General features: G+C 40.2%; 1 protein-coding gene across 10 annotated transcripts in view; it reads right to left on the bottom strand.

The window, feature by feature from the left end:
- LOC129699015 (LIM domain-binding protein 2) overlaps nt 1-16,541 on the bottom strand; it is a 497,462-nt gene that overhangs the window by 294,801 nt on the left and 186,120 nt on the right. For 9 of the 10 annotated variants that reach the window (XM_055638643.1, XM_055638633.1, XM_055638651.1 and 6 more), the window contains exon 4: nt 12,033-12,108. In XM_055638643.1, coding sequence (XP_055494618.1) covers nt 12,033-12,108 — 76 coding nt within the window. Of the gene's footprint in view, nt 1-12,032; nt 12,466-16,541 lie in introns of those variants that run through there. The other variant, XM_055638661.1, reaches the window with a different exon arrangement.

Raw genomic sequence — 16,541 nt, 5'->3', positions numbered from 1 at the left:
GAGCAAGATGCAAAAAATATGGCAGAAGAATTCAACTACAGCACACTGTGAACATAACTGTTCCATAACAACATGGTTTTCCCCAATAAGAACCAGCAGCAAGCATTCCCAGCCAGCACTTCACACAAGAAACTCCAGCATCAAATCTTGCTGCTTAGGAAGTGTAAAGTGGAAAGAATCATATTCTACCACTGTGAACAAGACTGAAAATTGGCCATTTAAGCACTTCTCTTTGCAGGCTGTTACAGAACCAAAGGAAGAAATCTAGCAAAAATCTTCAATCGATTCAAAAAGGGAATGGCACATGAAGATAAACTACCCAAAAATACAGAGTCAAATCCACAAGTTACAAAGAACTGGCAGCATTAACATTACGATTAAAACTAATTTCCAAGAAGTTTAATTTGTGGCTTTATACAAGTAAAAATATAATTGTAAACATAAATCATAATGATGCTATGTTGCTGGTTACAATTCAGGTTCATGTTGCTACTATGCATAATGTTCACAAAGGATTCCAAGGTCCATTACAGTAAAAATCACAAAGAACTGGAGTAATTCAGCGAGGAATTCTGTGAAGGACATGGATAGGTGATGTTTCAGGTCGGACCTTTCTTCACATCGAAAAAGGGTCCCAACACATAACGATGCCTATTCATTCCCTCCTCAGATGTTTCCTGATCCAGTGAATTACTTTGTGTTTTACTAAAGATTCCAGCATTTGCAGTTCCCTGGGACACCTTTACAGATAAATAACTGCTCTCTAACAAGCAGGGACTGGCATGATACAGCAGTGACTGTTGTCTACTAATGGACGAGGCAGATCTCAAGGTCTCAACCTCAGTCTCAACAAGCAAACATATATTAAAAAAAGACACAAAATGTGGGAGTAACTCAACTCTAGAGAACATTTTGGGTCGGGATCCATCTTCAGACTGATTGTAGGGGGCGGGAGGGGGGTAGGGAAAGAATGCTGGGAGAGAGGAGGGGACGTGACAATATCTGGCAGGTAATGGGTGGGTAAAGATGATGGGGATTTTGATGGGCAAAAGGTCTGACAAAGACCACAATTGAAAAGACAGAAGGTGTGAGATAAAAGGGAGAACAAGGAGGGGGCGGAGACTTTGTAGTTACTTAAAATTGGAGAATTCAATGTTCATACCATTGATTTGTAAGCTACCCAAGCGGAATATGAGTAAATATAAATATATTAGAGTTTCTGTATAGTAACTTGAGCGGCACAGTGTCACGGTGATAGAGTTGCTGTGCCAGAGATCCAGGTTTGATCCTGACTATGGATGCTTCTGTGTAGAGTTTTTACGTTCTCCCTGTGACCATGTTCTCCAGTTCCCTCCCGCATTCCAAAGTCGTGCAGATTTGTGGTTTAATTAGTATCTGTAAACTGCCCCCAGTGTGTAGGGATAAGTGGGATAATGTAGAACTAGTGTACGGGTGATCGTCGGTCAGTGTGGACTCGGCGGGCCGAAGGGTCTGTTTCCATGCTGAATCTCAAACAAAACTGTAACATATGTATACGGATCAGCAATTACTTGACTTGAAATGCCAGTGTTCAGAACATGCGTCAGGGAATTCAGAGAATAAACATTCAAAGTCAATCGTCATTGACAGATGGCGCAATGGGCTAAGTGTTCGGCTGGCGACCGGAGGGTAGCCGGTTCGAATCCCGCTTGGAGTGCATACTGTCGTTGTGTCCTTGGGGCAAGACACTTCACCCACCTTTGCCTGTGTGTAAATGTAATGTAATTATGTGAAGCACTTTGGGGTCAATGCAAGTTGACTAAAAATGTGCTATATAAATAAGATTATTATTATTATATTATTATTAGCAATGAGAAGAGATGTGGTTGATGAAGATACAAGGATCTGGAGGAACAGCGAGTTTTTAGGCAGCATCTGTAGTGAAAGTGGATTGGCACCATTTTGGGTCAGGGCCCTTTTTAAGAAGGATTGTAGTGGGAGGGGGAGGGAAAACCCAGAAAAGAGATGAGGGCAAGACAAAGCCTGGCAAAGGCAGGAGTTAAAAAGGAGACAAATGGGTGTCAGATGGGTAAATGTGAGTTTCCAGTTCACTCACATCTCCATTGTCCTACAAATTCCTGTGAATTCCATTTCTTATTGTTGGATTTTTATTTAAACATTTGCTCACCTTTGGCAACATAAATAGTTACTTAGTAGGCAGGGTCACTACATCTTTCAATTTCTCCACGGACATTTCCTTTAAAGGGAAAGAGATGAGGAATGTATCCCTTCTAACCAGAGGGTAATAAAAGAAAAATTAATTATATTTACATAATCAAAACTCAGGATCTAGGCAACCGAGCAGAACTAAAAACAAATAAATCTCCAGAGATATATGTATTTATCCCCAGTGGGAGATTAAGTGGAAGATTTAATAGATATTGACAATCATTAGGATGAGAATCAAGGGCACTGCTACAATATCAGTAGATTGGATACAGGATAAAATGACACCTATTCTCAAAAAAGGTTTTTTTTAAGGCATAGGAACTGCAGGGTCCGGTTTAAAATAATGGAATTGATCAGCACTAGATAACAAAATAATCTGTTGAACAAAAACCTAGCAGGCAGTGTGGATTGTACAGGAAGTGACCCTGCCTCGCCAACCAAGAGGACTGTCAGAAAATAATTTAACATAATGCAACAGAATGTCAGCAAGGCATTTTAGAAAGTTCCACGAGCAAGGGCATTAATTAGGCTCAAAACGACAGGGATTTGGAATAATTCCGGTGAAAGCAAAGCAAACTGGGTAATGCACAGAAAGATTCTCTAACGAGTTACCTAATGTTATGTCGTAGGTGAGGAGGAGGTGGAGGAAATTGGTGGGTGTGGAAAGAAGGGAATGGGGTGCCCCAGGGCTCAGATTTGGATTTACTGTTTGTAATTTTCAACAATGACTATTGGAAGATTTAAAATTAGTTTTATCCCAATTCAACAAAGCACTTTACGAGAACATTATACAATGTACAACATTCTTTAGGGCCGCGGAGTGAAACAGTGATTCATCACTGCGAGGAAGGATGCTGCTGTTAATTTTTTCCTACTGTGATTTTTTAAATTAATATCACTGGGATGGTACAATAAAAGGAAATCCAGTGGCCACATCGCGAGGTTGATCCACATAACGACAACTGCCCCTCCCATCCCACTGACTGATTATTGCTAGGAAGTAAATACCTATTCTTCCCAGCTTTCCAGTGGCAAAAATAGAACAGTTGGCAAACACTGGGGCGCAACCATCAGACACGGTTGGGTCAAGGCAAGTGCCAGGTCCTGAGAGATAAAATTAGACTTCAAGATTACCTTTGATGTCACAATGCAAATTTACGGTTCTAATGAGTTAAATCTTTTGTATTTTTCATTTATGGATTAAGTGGTGACCAAATCCAAAAATGTGAACTCAGCAACTTCATTTGGTTCCCTGTGAACATACACACTCGGATCTTTGAAAATCCACAGCAATTTTTAAATGGAATTTACATGCTTTTATTTGACTTCCTCCTCTTCAGATCGAGAAGGCAGATATTTGTTTTCTGTGTCACTTTCAGTCCTGTTATTGGTACAAGGTTAACCCATCTACATACAGTTTTTACAGGGCTATTCTCTTCTTCAACACTGCAAAAGTTTATAAACTACACGTGCTGATTTTAATTCAATTTACAGATGTAATTTTTGTCTCTTTTGCACACATTCTCAACGCCTTCTCTATTCTATTATATTATACAAGTCGCTGCACTGATTTCCAGAAGGTATGAAGAGGAGAGTGCAATAAACACCCGATACTGCAGCTCCCTTGGCACTTTGATCATGTGGACTAAGAGATTTTCCAGATTATTACATATTATTTCAATTGACTTGCAACACACTTTGCATTTCACTTTTCTTTATATACATGTTACACAGTAATACATTTTCCGGTTAACCCAGTGATCTTTAAATGTAACAGGAAATACACAAGCATTCTGGGACCTGGCGCTGACCACAAACTACCCACTAGTACTCTGGACCCTATCTAGAATCTGACCACAGACCCAGCCCACAGAGCAGACCTCAGCCCCAACTGCTTTCTAGAGCACCTACTTAGACGGTGGACCCCAGCACATATTCCAGACGAATAAGCAAGGTAGGTGCCAGACAATCAGGATTTTCGAGCAGCAGGATACCAGATTAGTGGAGTTTTGTGCCCTATGAATGCACAGATGAATGACAAAGAACAAGTGTATAATCAGTCTTAGACACCTCACCGATTCACTGTCGACTGTGACGTGACCATTTGACTGTTCTTTTCCAGCGATAGGCACAAAATGCAGGGGTAACTCAGTGGGCCAGGCAGCATCTCTGGAGAAAAGGAATAGGTGACTTTTCGGATTGAGACCCTTCATCAGTTCTTTTCCGGCATTTAACTGGGTTACCAATCGCCGTTTGAAGAAAACCTCACTCTGGACAAGACATGGGAAAATCATCTGGTATCGTTCCATTCCCAGAACTTCAGCAAGAACTTACATTTGGATTAAATGATGAACCTCGTCTCTTTCCCTCCCCAAAACACAGTCCGAAATCCACAAATGCCTGCTTGCTAATTAAACACTTTTTTCAGTTATAAACAGAGAAAGTTTGAGATATTCTCAACAACTGTGCAGCAAGAAACAGTTCTGGTATTAGGTTATTGACCTTTTATTAGAACAATTCTGATCCAAGCAACAACAAATGTTAACTCAGTTTCTCTTTCCATAATTGTTACCTAATTGCTGAATATTTCTAGCATTTTTGGTTTACGTGTTAGATTTCCAGCATCTGCTGCATTATTCTCATGTACCTTCATGTCTAATTAATAAGCTTTTCTTTATTCTACATACAATTATCCAGATGATCTAACACAAATCTATTTTAACTACAAGGAACATGTTACATTGAACCAAACTGAGCTCATTCAAGTTGGTATCAACAACTACAAGAAAAGTGCAGGGATTGACCACATTCTATTTCACTTCACCAAAGCCTTTGATCCCATCACTCAGGTGAAACTGTGAGCATCCTCATCAAATTCATCTGTCCTTGGAAAATCATCACCATTTACCTTTACTTCACGATTTGATGAGTTTAGTTTAGTTTGTCACGTGTACTGAGGGACAGTGAAAAGCTTTTGTTGCGTACTACAGTGTACAGATACATGATAAAGGGAACTTGAATAATGTTTAGTGCAAGATAAAGCCAGTAAAGTCCAAGCAGAGATAGTCTGAGGGTTGATTAAGAAGAATGTAGTTAAAGTAAGAAATTATGCTTACGCACTGGAGATTTAAGAGTCGATCAATTGTAATATGTATCTGTAGATCCACTTCTGTGACTAGCACACAAAGAATCGCCTGGGCCAGGCGCCATTAGTGAACTTGTTAGCATGCAAGCCTTTATTCCTAACCGACAGGTCTGCAACAGTGCCACGACTCAGGTCATTGCACTCTTCTCAATTCCACCTCACCTCCACAAAATCCCCACGGAGCTAATGGAAAATTGTTTTGCATACACTGACAGCACTCCAGATGAAGATCCCTAAACCTCCACATTCAAGGGTGATTCTTCAGTAAGTGTCTACTTTGAAGTTTCTGGAAACCCGATTATAAAACTTAATTTTTTACAACTTTGAATGTTGTTTCACATAGATGAACATCTCTACTATGGGAAAAATATGTTTGCCGCATTCTTTTAGAGAATTTAATTTATTTTTTCCTCTTCTTTTTCCAGGTTGCCCATTGTATTCAGTCATATCCGTCGCATTTTTATGATGAACAACACTGCAGAATATAACTGATTTAAGAATATAAAATCAAATTTTTGTTGCACTTTCAAATTATAGAGTACCTTCCTCAAATAAACCACCAAAAAATACTTTTTCTGTCCACGCATTGATTTTAAATCTTCGTGCCAAAAAAAGTGGTGATTTTCAGCAAGAATGGTAACCGTCACATAACTTTTCAACAACTTCCTCTAAAACAATATTAACTTCAGATGAATACGCAGAAGCATACTGTTCATTTATCAATTACAATTGATAATTATGGTAATTGTTGGATTATTTTACACATTATAAGCATAAAATACTCATGTGATGGATATGACTCAGCGTGATGGAGATGGCTAAGTTCGGGAGTGTCGCGTGACGGAGATGACGAAAGAGTGATTCTTTAGTGTCTACTTTGGTGTCCCGCTACTTTAATGCTGTATAAAAGGAAAATCCGTAATTCTATCCCATTTCTTCTTTTTCTATATTCTTAATAAACATAATCCTCATAAATAAAGATTAAACCCTAAATGAATAAAGAGTTTTTTTTTTAATTCCCGATGCTCCCCTCCCCGAAAAACCACATGTCCCGATGGTTTCTTGTGAAATTTCAAGTCGGCATATTTATTTAATAGGGAATCTATCTGAAATGAAAATACTTTTAAACAGTAGGTATTAATAATTAAAATATTTATCACCCTTAAAAAAATTCCTCTATTCTTGATAGGGTTAGGGTTAGGGCTAGGGTTAGGGCTGGGGTTAGGGCGAGGGTTAGGGTTAGGGCTAGGGTTAGGGCTAGGGTTAGGGTTAGGGTTAGGGTTAGGGGGTTAGGGCTAGGGTTAGGGCTAGGGCTAGGGTTAGGGTTAAGGCTTGGGCTAAGAATAGGGATAGGGTTAGGGCTAGGGCTAGCGATAGGGCTAGGGATAGGGCTAGGGTTAGGGCTAGGGTTAGGGCTAGGGTTAGGGCTAGGGTTAGGGCTAGGGTTAGGGCTAGGGTTAGGGTTAGGGTTAGGGCTACAGCTAGGGTTAGGGCTGGCATTAGGGAAGAAAAGATAAGCTGTAGGAGCTGGCAATGGAGCTAGATGGAGATCGGGGGTTAAGTTATGGAGATGGCCGTGACGGGTATGGTGGCCCAAGCCTTTAGCCCAGCATGGCCTTGTCGGAAGGCCATGCCTGGCCATATAGTTTGGATGAACGGCACATGGCAGGAACACATCTCCAAGTACAAATCAGAAATGAAAGAATTTTTTTTCTCTAAGAGTTTAACACCGTTCGGAGATGGCGGTGATTAAAGATACTTACCCGTTATGCAGCAAAAAGCAGAGTTTTCTAACGCTTCTCGTCCCGCGAATCAGGAGAAAATCATAAGGTAGGTAGCTTTCGAATTCCTGCGGTCTTTTGAGGGCAGACGTTTGTGTCTATTCTATTTAAACCCATGTGTGATTGCTCAACAAAGGTGAGTGACGGTAAATAACTCCAATCTTCGGGACAAGGAATTTTTGAAAAAAACGATAAGATTAAAAATGTTATCAAGAATACAGGAATTTTTGTAAGGGTGATAAAAAATTTAATTATTAATACCTACCGTTTCAAAGTATTTTCATTTCAGATAGATCCCCCATTAAAAAAAAATATGCTGACTTGAAATTTCACAGGTAATCATCGAGACATGCGGTTTCCGGGGGTGGGAGGACATCGAACCGGGGAAAATTTTAAAAATAGCACTTTATTCATTTAGGGTTTAATTATTATTTATGAGGATTATGTTTATCAACAATATAGAAAAAGAAGAAATGGGATAGAATGACAGATTTTCCTTATATACAGCATCAAAGTAGCGGGACACCAAAGTAGACAGTTACTGAAGAATCACCCTCAAACGGCAGCACACAGATGACCCTTGGTCACAAACCGAGCTACAATTCATCACTGATTCATTGATTGAAGCACAAGGCAGAATACGCCTTGCACTCAACATCCACAAGACTACCAGCATCTCACTGCTCTCCCAATAATAAAAGATTACATGGGTCACTTCCCATTTCATGAGAGCCACCTCTCTGCAAAGGTAGACAGCAACCTGGGAAGTTCACCATCACTTTCAAAGCCATTGACCAAAGGCTTTGACATGTTCAACCATTTGCAAATCAAGATCTCGATTTACCGCAAAATTAATTATCTACCAGGTTGGAGTGATCTGAGACCTGGATTACCGACAACACGCATTCTCAAGGCACTTGGAAGATGCCATCAATGATATCCACAACAAATCCTTCAAATTCATTGTAAGGTTAAAAAAGTCAGTTCAACAAGTCTTTAAGGTCAAGATAAGAATATATTTTTAAGGACCTGAAACTTGAAGAGCACAAGAAGGCGCCGGAAACATAGCTACTCTTTGTGTACAGCCTCGGTGGTCTACTATTCTTACACTATAATCGTTGCACTATTGCACTCATCAATGATTGCGCTTATGCATAGATTGATTTTATTGAATATTTCACAAAACAAAAGAATTTCACTGCATCTTGGTAAATGTGATGATAAAGTACCATTGAATCCTTGAATCAATGTCATTACCCAGCACACAGGTGCTAACTACACTCTTTTCCTCTCCATTTGGTAGGCACATCATTCATATGCCCGATACCAGAGTCCTAAAATGTTCAACAGACCACTGTCATAGGAAAATGTTCCACAGCAGTCAGAGGATACAAAGCTTCCTTGGAAAAAACTCCATCATTGCCACTGGCATCTGGGAATCCCTGTCCCAAGAATGTTCAAAGTGAAGAGAAGGCATTCAGGTTGGCTGTAAAAACCTCAAGTACAAATAACGGGAGAAGGTGCTCGCCTATGATACGATATGACAGAACTTTATTTATCCCCAGAGGGAAATTGATCTGCCAACAGTTATAAAACACAAGATACATGAAACATGAAATTAAAGTGATGAGTGGAAAGGATTGGGGATGTGCAAAGATTGGCAAGGGGGGCAGGAGATTCAGTCTACCCCACGACAGAAGGGGAAGGAGTTGTACAGTTTGATAGCCACGTGGAAGAAGGATCTCCGGTGGCGTTAGGAAAATGCACTGTCCTGCATCTTGGTGGAACCAGTCTGTTGCTGAAGGTACTCCTCATGTTAGTCTGATGCTGAAGGTACTCCTCAGGTTCACCTGCCTCACCCATGAGGCACTTTCTGCTCCATCTGTGGATGAGTCCACGGTTATCACATTGGCCTCATCACCCACAAGACCTGGTGGGTGGCATAGTGGAGCACCAGGGACCTGGATTTGATCCTGGCCACAGGTGTTGTCTGTACGGAGTTTGTACGTTCTCCCCGTGACCTGCGTGGCTTTTCTCCAAGATCTTTGGTTTCCTCCCACACTCCAAAGAAGTACAGGTTTGTAGGTTAATTACCTTGGTATAAATGTAAAAATTGTCCCTAGTGCATAGGGTTGTGTTAATATGCGGGATCGCTGGTCGGCGTAGACTCTGTGGGCCGATGGGCCTGTTTCCACGCTGTAAACTAAATAAACTGAACCAAACCTAACTGATTCAAGTCATCCTCAATCCTAAGATTAAGACCATAGCAATTCCTCATAAGAGATTATGCAGACCAAGATTAAGATCGTAGCGAATGTTAATCAGAGATTATGCCGACCATGTAGCTGGACATAAAATGCTGGAGCAACTCAGCGGGACTGGCAGCATCTCTGGAGAGAAGGAATGGGTGACCTTTCTTCACACTGATGCCACGGGATAGGGAGATATATAGGTAAGGAGGTGTAAAGTGTGAAAACAAGGCAATGGGAATGTAGTTCAAGGAAAATGTAGAAAGAAGCAACTGCAGATGCTACTTTAGACAAAAGGACACAAAGTGCTGGAGTAACTCAGCAGGTCAGGTAGCATCTTTGCAGAATTGGGTAGATGACATTTCGGGTTGGGACACTTCTTCAGACCATTGTTGGCTTTGCAACACACCATCATGGTGAACCAAAACTACAATCTGTGACAGCAAGCCAAGGAGTTCTCTTACTCGGGTGGGGAGAAAAATAACTGAAAATGGGTTAAGTAAGTGACTTTCAGGTAACCTAAAAAAGCAAATAATGTTACAGAAATGTTATGAAAAGGAACAGTGATTTTTTTTTTTGTAAACCAGTAGCTGCAGTTTCTTGTTTCTAAATTCTAGTGAATTTTAATTCATGTTGAGACAAAAAATTGAGGAGATTCCACTCCAATCAAATCGAAGCCCAGATCAAAGATGAAAGATACTGCTCCCTGTTAAGCTACTGATTTTCACTTAAAATAAAATAATCATACAAATGCTCCTTGATAAGATTAGTATAGGCAAAATAACATTATCATGGAAATATAACAATCACTCCCTCAGCCTGACTGTTTATTAAATGCCAATTGAACGATTACAGCAAGTTCATTAAATCTAATAAAGATTGATGGAGTTGCTGAATAATTACTAATCTGTATTTTGAGAATGTCAGAACTTAAGCATCACTTGGTTTCACTTGAAGGAGACTGACTGAAAAAAACCACACAACCTGCTATCAACACCTTGTGACCATACTTTTCACTCAAGGCAGACATTACAGTTGACAGCAAACAACTGAATTGTAATTACTTCAACACAACTGCATTTCAAGTCTTTTTCCTGGTTATTTTCTCATTGTGTGCATGTGCGTGTGTGTATATATCCAAAAACAGATGCATTTCTTGTAGGTTGTGCTCAAGAAATATTTCAGTGCTCGAGCTTAAGTATTTTAATGTTTCCTCTCCACTTAAACATCAATTCCTAAAAATGATCAAAAGCATCAAATATACACATTTTAACGGTACGTAAATATGTGCCTGTGCACAAGCACACTTACATCTCACACACACGCACAATTTTTTTGTTGACAAAACTGTAATGTGAAACAACTATTTCTATTTACAACATGTGAAATTAAGTACATCGATCAAAAATACATTTTGGATATTCATCCTATTTACAAATTGATGCTTTAAAATACTCTTGCAAATTTAATTAATAACCCAAAGTCAACCTGACAATAGGATGTAACTATCAGGAGTTTGAAAAAGTGAAACGATGCCGGCTATTCCAAAAGAAACGTCTGTGCTGCAGCATGTCAACACATTGCAGAAACAATGCTCAGCACTTCAACAGGGTTGTTCAGGTAACCCTAACCATTCAAAGACAAAGGCATTTTTTATAATGGTATAATTACACAAATCAGAAGCCTCCAGACATTTGTGAAGTTCATCCAATCATTCTGCGAACAGCAATTCCTTCACATCATATTTTCACCCCACTGTACAATTTATATAATGAAAGAGAATACCATTTTGATTTTTTTTAATCAGCTTAAAAGTCCTTCAATGGACATAAATACATAAAAAGGGCAAAAAAAAAATTGCTCAGTGTCAAAATAAACTACTAGTACTGAGCTTGCTTTCACCTCCGATTAGCCAAGCAATGCTTGCAATATATCACTTTCTATTCATCATTTGATTTACTTCACCAACAAAATTCCGATCTGCAATAAATGTTGTGTTTTCCTTTACACACAGAGTGAATTTATGAGCAACTGCATGACAAACAATCTGATTTGCTTCTTAATTAACAGGTCTACGTGTTTACTATAAATTCCTCGTTACTTCCTTAGCTAAGCTCCGTTGCACGAGAATAAGAAAGCTGAACTTCCATTTCAGCCTCTTATTACAGTCTCTAATTTAGCAGTAAGAGCCATTCCATGCTCTCTTACTTACAGTAAGTATCACACAACCAGCTGTCATTGATCTAGCAATATGCTTCCACAGTGTTGCAGTGTAAACACAGGTAGTCTTCCAAAGCAAAACTAAATTAAATGTGGAACAGCTTTTCCTTTTCATTAAAAATTAACCATTTGGAAACCATCTCCCCAAAACAAAAACATTTGCATTATGAAGATAAACCTTGGGGGAAAAGAAAAGAACGCCTCATTTGATTAAATTCTGTGAAGAAGTGGCGGCTTTTATCAACTTAAACAATTAATTTGCGCCAAGAGATAATGAGATGCCACATAATTTAATTACAAAAATAATCAGAGCCATGTGTTTCTGCAAATAATGGAATACTTCAAGCAGCATAATGAGCCCCATGCAAAATTATCCCAGAAACACATCTGAAGTATTATGTGTTATTTCAAAAAGGCTGAAGGACTTACCTCTGTGCGAGTCTGCAGCCGTTTGTTCAGCTCATATATCCGATAGTCTGGCTGTACCACGTATGGCGTGTGTCTCCTATAAAATGGTCCAAAAGGAGAGGAATAGAAAGGGTCATGAGGTGTGCTGGACATCTTGGATGCTTGCAGAGAATCAAGCCACACACTGTAACATCAACATCCATACAGTGCACATGGGCTTCAGGCTACAGTGCAGGCAAGCTACCAGCAGAACACACTGGGAAATGCTCTGGGAGCCCTCTACTGCAAGAGAGAGACCGGATGGCTCTAGGCAGAAAAACTTGTTTTAAAAAAATCAGTTTGTGGAAGGGTCATTTCCTGTCCGCTCCAAAGACTGGCAAAAATATAATTCTTCAAGCTGACAGAGAGGTCTGAGGTTTGGTTTTAATTTTTCCCAGCAAGGACCCCTCAGGAACCTGGCAGCAAGACTTGTTAGCATATAGGTGGTTGTACAGCTGCCTGACTTAAAATACCTCCTAAAAGGAATATACCACACTGCAGTGCTGTATTTTCTAACACTAACACTTTCAGCAGCATGCTTGCTTCATTCACTTTTAAAGAGTGTGCTTAACATGGGCTAAACCATGCACCTAAACTGAAGCATCAAACTCCAAAGGTTAAAATTGCATATAGAGGAGAGGAGGCATTACCGAAGTACATTATTTTCCACAAGAATAAAATTAAGCAACTGCATTTTATTAGACAGCTTTCGGGAGACAGATTTTCTCTCTCAATAAAAATCTTGAATGCTGTTTTGCAAAGGCGAGCAAAAATGATGTCTTCCTCATAAATTTTCATCTTCATAGAAGGAAGCAATACTCTGTTAGAAACAGGGAGTCTCCTGGGGGTGTGGAATAGCATCCCAATACACTCAAGTATCATTATTTGACAGTTAAGCAAAGTAGTCCAACAGTTAACATCTTAAGATTGAGGCATTTCTAATTTTCATTCATTGGTGACGTGCTGATGTGTTGACGTGCATTAACTCTTTGACTTCATTCACTTTAAATAATCACTGCCAGGGGGAGCCTCCCTGAGTGACCCCCGCCTCTTCCTCTTTTCCTGCTGAGAAGGTCACATGGCTGCATGAAGGCTTGACCCTCTGTTTACATCTGAGTGCACATACATCACAAAAAGAACAATGACATACTAAGTTTCTGCCTCAAATTACTTTTCAAAACCTGATTACACCAGTCCAAATTATTGTGCTCTAACTGCAGCTCGGATTGATCCGACACACATAAGCATTGAAATGGTATCTTTCAGAGCATCCGGAAAGTAAAACAAATTATTTATGTGGATTTAATTATTTCTAAAGCAATATGACATTGCAACTGGTGGATATTAATTTAGTAGATAGTATTTTATTCCAGAGATGTAATCTAATCAGCTTTGTTTCATGAAAACTTGTGTTGGCCCCTACGTGTGAATGTCTTTTTTGGAAATTGGCTCTTGGACAAGAAGTGATTTAACTACCAGGTATGAAGAAGAGTCTTAACCCGAAACATCACCCATTCCTACTCGCCAGAGATGCTGCCTGTCCCGCTGAGTTACTCCAACTTTGTGTCTATCTTCAATTTAAACCACATCTGCAGTTCCTTCCTACACACACCAGGTATGAAGTATGAAAATAATAGAGCAGAAGGCATTTCTCTCCTTTCACTGATATCCTCATGATAAAAAAATCATTATTTCAACACTTCCTTGTCTTTTTTTGTTGATGCTAAGTTTCTTTGGTTCATTTTATGAAAGGAAATTTGCAAATTAGCAAATTTGTAGATGACACAAAGAACATTAGCAAATTTGCAGATGATACAAAGCTGGGTGGCAGTGTGAACTGTGAGGAGGATGCTATGAGGATGCAGGGTGACTTGGACAGGTTGGGTGAATGGGCAGATGCATGGCAGATGCAGTTTAATGTGGATAAATGTGAGGTTATCCACTTTGGTGGCAAAAACAGGAAGGCAAGTTATTATCTGAATGGTGTCAAGTTGGAAAAAGGGGAAGTACAACGAGATCTGGGGGTCCTTGTACATCAGTCACTGAAAGTAAGCATGCAGGAGTGAAGAAAGCAAATGGCATGTTGGTCTTCATAACAAGAGGAGTTGAGTATAGGAGCAAAGAAGTCCTTCTGCAGTTGTACAGGGCCCAAGTGAGACCACACCTGGAATATTGTGTGCAGTTTTGGTCTCCAAATTTGAGGAAGGACATTCTTGCTATTTAGGGAGTGCAGCGTAGGTTTACGAGGTTAATTCCCAGGATGGCGGAACTGTCATATGTTGATAGAATGGAGTGGCTAGACTTGTATAATATGGAATTTAGGATGAGAGGAGATCTTATTGAAACATATAAGATTATTAAGGGTTTGGACACACTGGAGTTAGGAAACATGTTCCCGATGTTGGGGGAGTCCAGAACCAGGGGCCACCGTTTAAGAATAAGGGGTAAGCAATTTAGAAGGAGATGAGGAAAAACTTTTTCACACAGGGGGTTGTGAATCTGTGGAATTCTCTGCCTCAGAAGGCAGTGGAGGCCAATTCTCCGGATGCTTTCAAGAGAGAGTTAGATAGAGCTCTCAAAGGTAGCGGAGTCAGGGGATATGGGGAGAAGGCAGGAACGGGGTACTGATTGTGGATCAGCCATGATCACAGTGAATGACGGTGCAGGCTCGTAGGGCCGAATGGCCTACTCTTGCACCTATTGTCTAATGTCCATTGAAAGTTCCTACAAACAGTTACATTTCTTCCATGGCCCGTCAAACTTATAAGCAAAACAGAGCTGAATTAGTTTCAGTATTTATCACACGCACTAATTAGTATTACCACTAGAAAAAAAACAACTTTTATTTATACAATACCTATAAAGGGAACAAATAAAACGTTCCAAAGCAGCATTTTAAAACAAAAATCTGATGCTAGGCACGAGGAGGAGGATAACAAAAACCTCACAAAAGATGAGTTTAAAGAGCCATACATTCAAATCAAGCGTCTCGTCAAGAGTGTTTAATTGTTATATATGACCGACAACAGACCAATGAAGAAGGGTCTCGACCTGAAACATCACCCATTCCTTCTTTCCAGAGATGCTGCCTGTCCTGCTGAGTTACTCCAGCATTTGTCTATCTTCAATGAAATTCTTACTTGCTGCATCTTAACAGGCCCATAAATGCAATAACACACAGATAGATATATAATAATCAGCAGTACAATAAATTAAGAACGGTAATACTAGGTAACCATAATAGAGCAAATCCAAAGTCTAAAGTCCACCAAAGACACAGCCTATGGAAAAACACAGTTGCTGAGGCTAGTGTTATGAAGTGCTCAAGAACCAGATGGTTGTTCTTGAATCGTGTTGTCGCTGTTTACATTCTCCTGCATTTTCGTCCCGATGTTAGTCACAAAATGAGAGTGTGGTTAGGGTGGTTTTGGTCTTTGATGATATTGACTGCCTGTTTGAGGCAGTGTCTCCTACAGATCCCTTTGATGGTGGGGATACAATAGACAATAGACACAAGAGTAGGCCATTCGACCCTTCAAGCCAGCACCGCCATTCAATGTGATCATGGCTGATTATCCCCAATCAGTACCCCATTCCTGCCTTCTCCCCATATCCCCTGACTCCGCTATTTTAAGAGCCCTATCTAGCGCTCTCTTGAACGCATCCAGAGAACCTGCCTCCACCGCCCTCTGAGGCAGAGAATTCCACAGACTCACCACTCTCTGTGAGAAAAAGTGTTTCCTCATCTCCGTTCTAAATGGCTTACTCCTTATTATTAATCTGTGGCCCCTGGTTCTGGACTCCCCCAACATCGGGAACATGTTTCCTGCCTCTAGCGTGTCCAAGCTCTTAACAATCTTATATGTTTCAATGAGATATCCTCTCATCCTTCTAAACTCAAGAGTGTACAAGCCCAGCTGCTCCATTCTCTCAGCATATGACAGTCCCGCCATCCCGGGAATTAACCTTGTAAACCTACGCTGCACTCTCTCAATAGCAAGAATGTCCTTCCTCAAATTAGGGGACCAAAACTGCACACAATACTCCAGGTGTGGTCTCACTAGGGCTCTGTACAACTGCAGAAGGACCTCTTTGCTCCTATATTCGATTCCTCTTGTTATAAAGGCCAACATGCCATTCACTTTCTTTACTGCCTGCTGCACCTGCATGCTTACTTTCATAGACTGATGTACAAGGACCCCCAGATCCCATTGTACTTCCCCTTTTCCCAACTTGACGCCATTTAGATAGTAATCTGCTTTCCTGTTTTTGCTACCAAAGTGGATAACCTCACATTTATCCGCATTAAACTTCATCTGCCATGCATCTGCCCACTCCCCCAACCTGTCCAAGTCACCCTGCATTCTCATAGCATCCTCCTCACAGTTCACATTGCCACCCAGCTTTGTGTCTGCAAATTTGTTAATGTTACTTCACCCCTACATCCAAATCATTGATGTATATTGTAAATAGCTGCGGTCCCAGCACCGA

This window comes from Leucoraja erinacea, chromosome 1 (genome assembly GCF_028641065.1).
Source record: "Leucoraja erinacea ecotype New England chromosome 1, Leri_hhj_1, whole genome shotgun sequence".
Classification (NCBI taxonomy): domain Eukaryota; kingdom Metazoa; phylum Chordata; class Chondrichthyes; order Rajiformes; family Rajidae; genus Leucoraja; species Leucoraja erinaceus.
The sequence above is the reverse complement of the archived record's forward strand: the minus strand, read 5'-3'. Positions and strand labels throughout refer to the sequence as shown.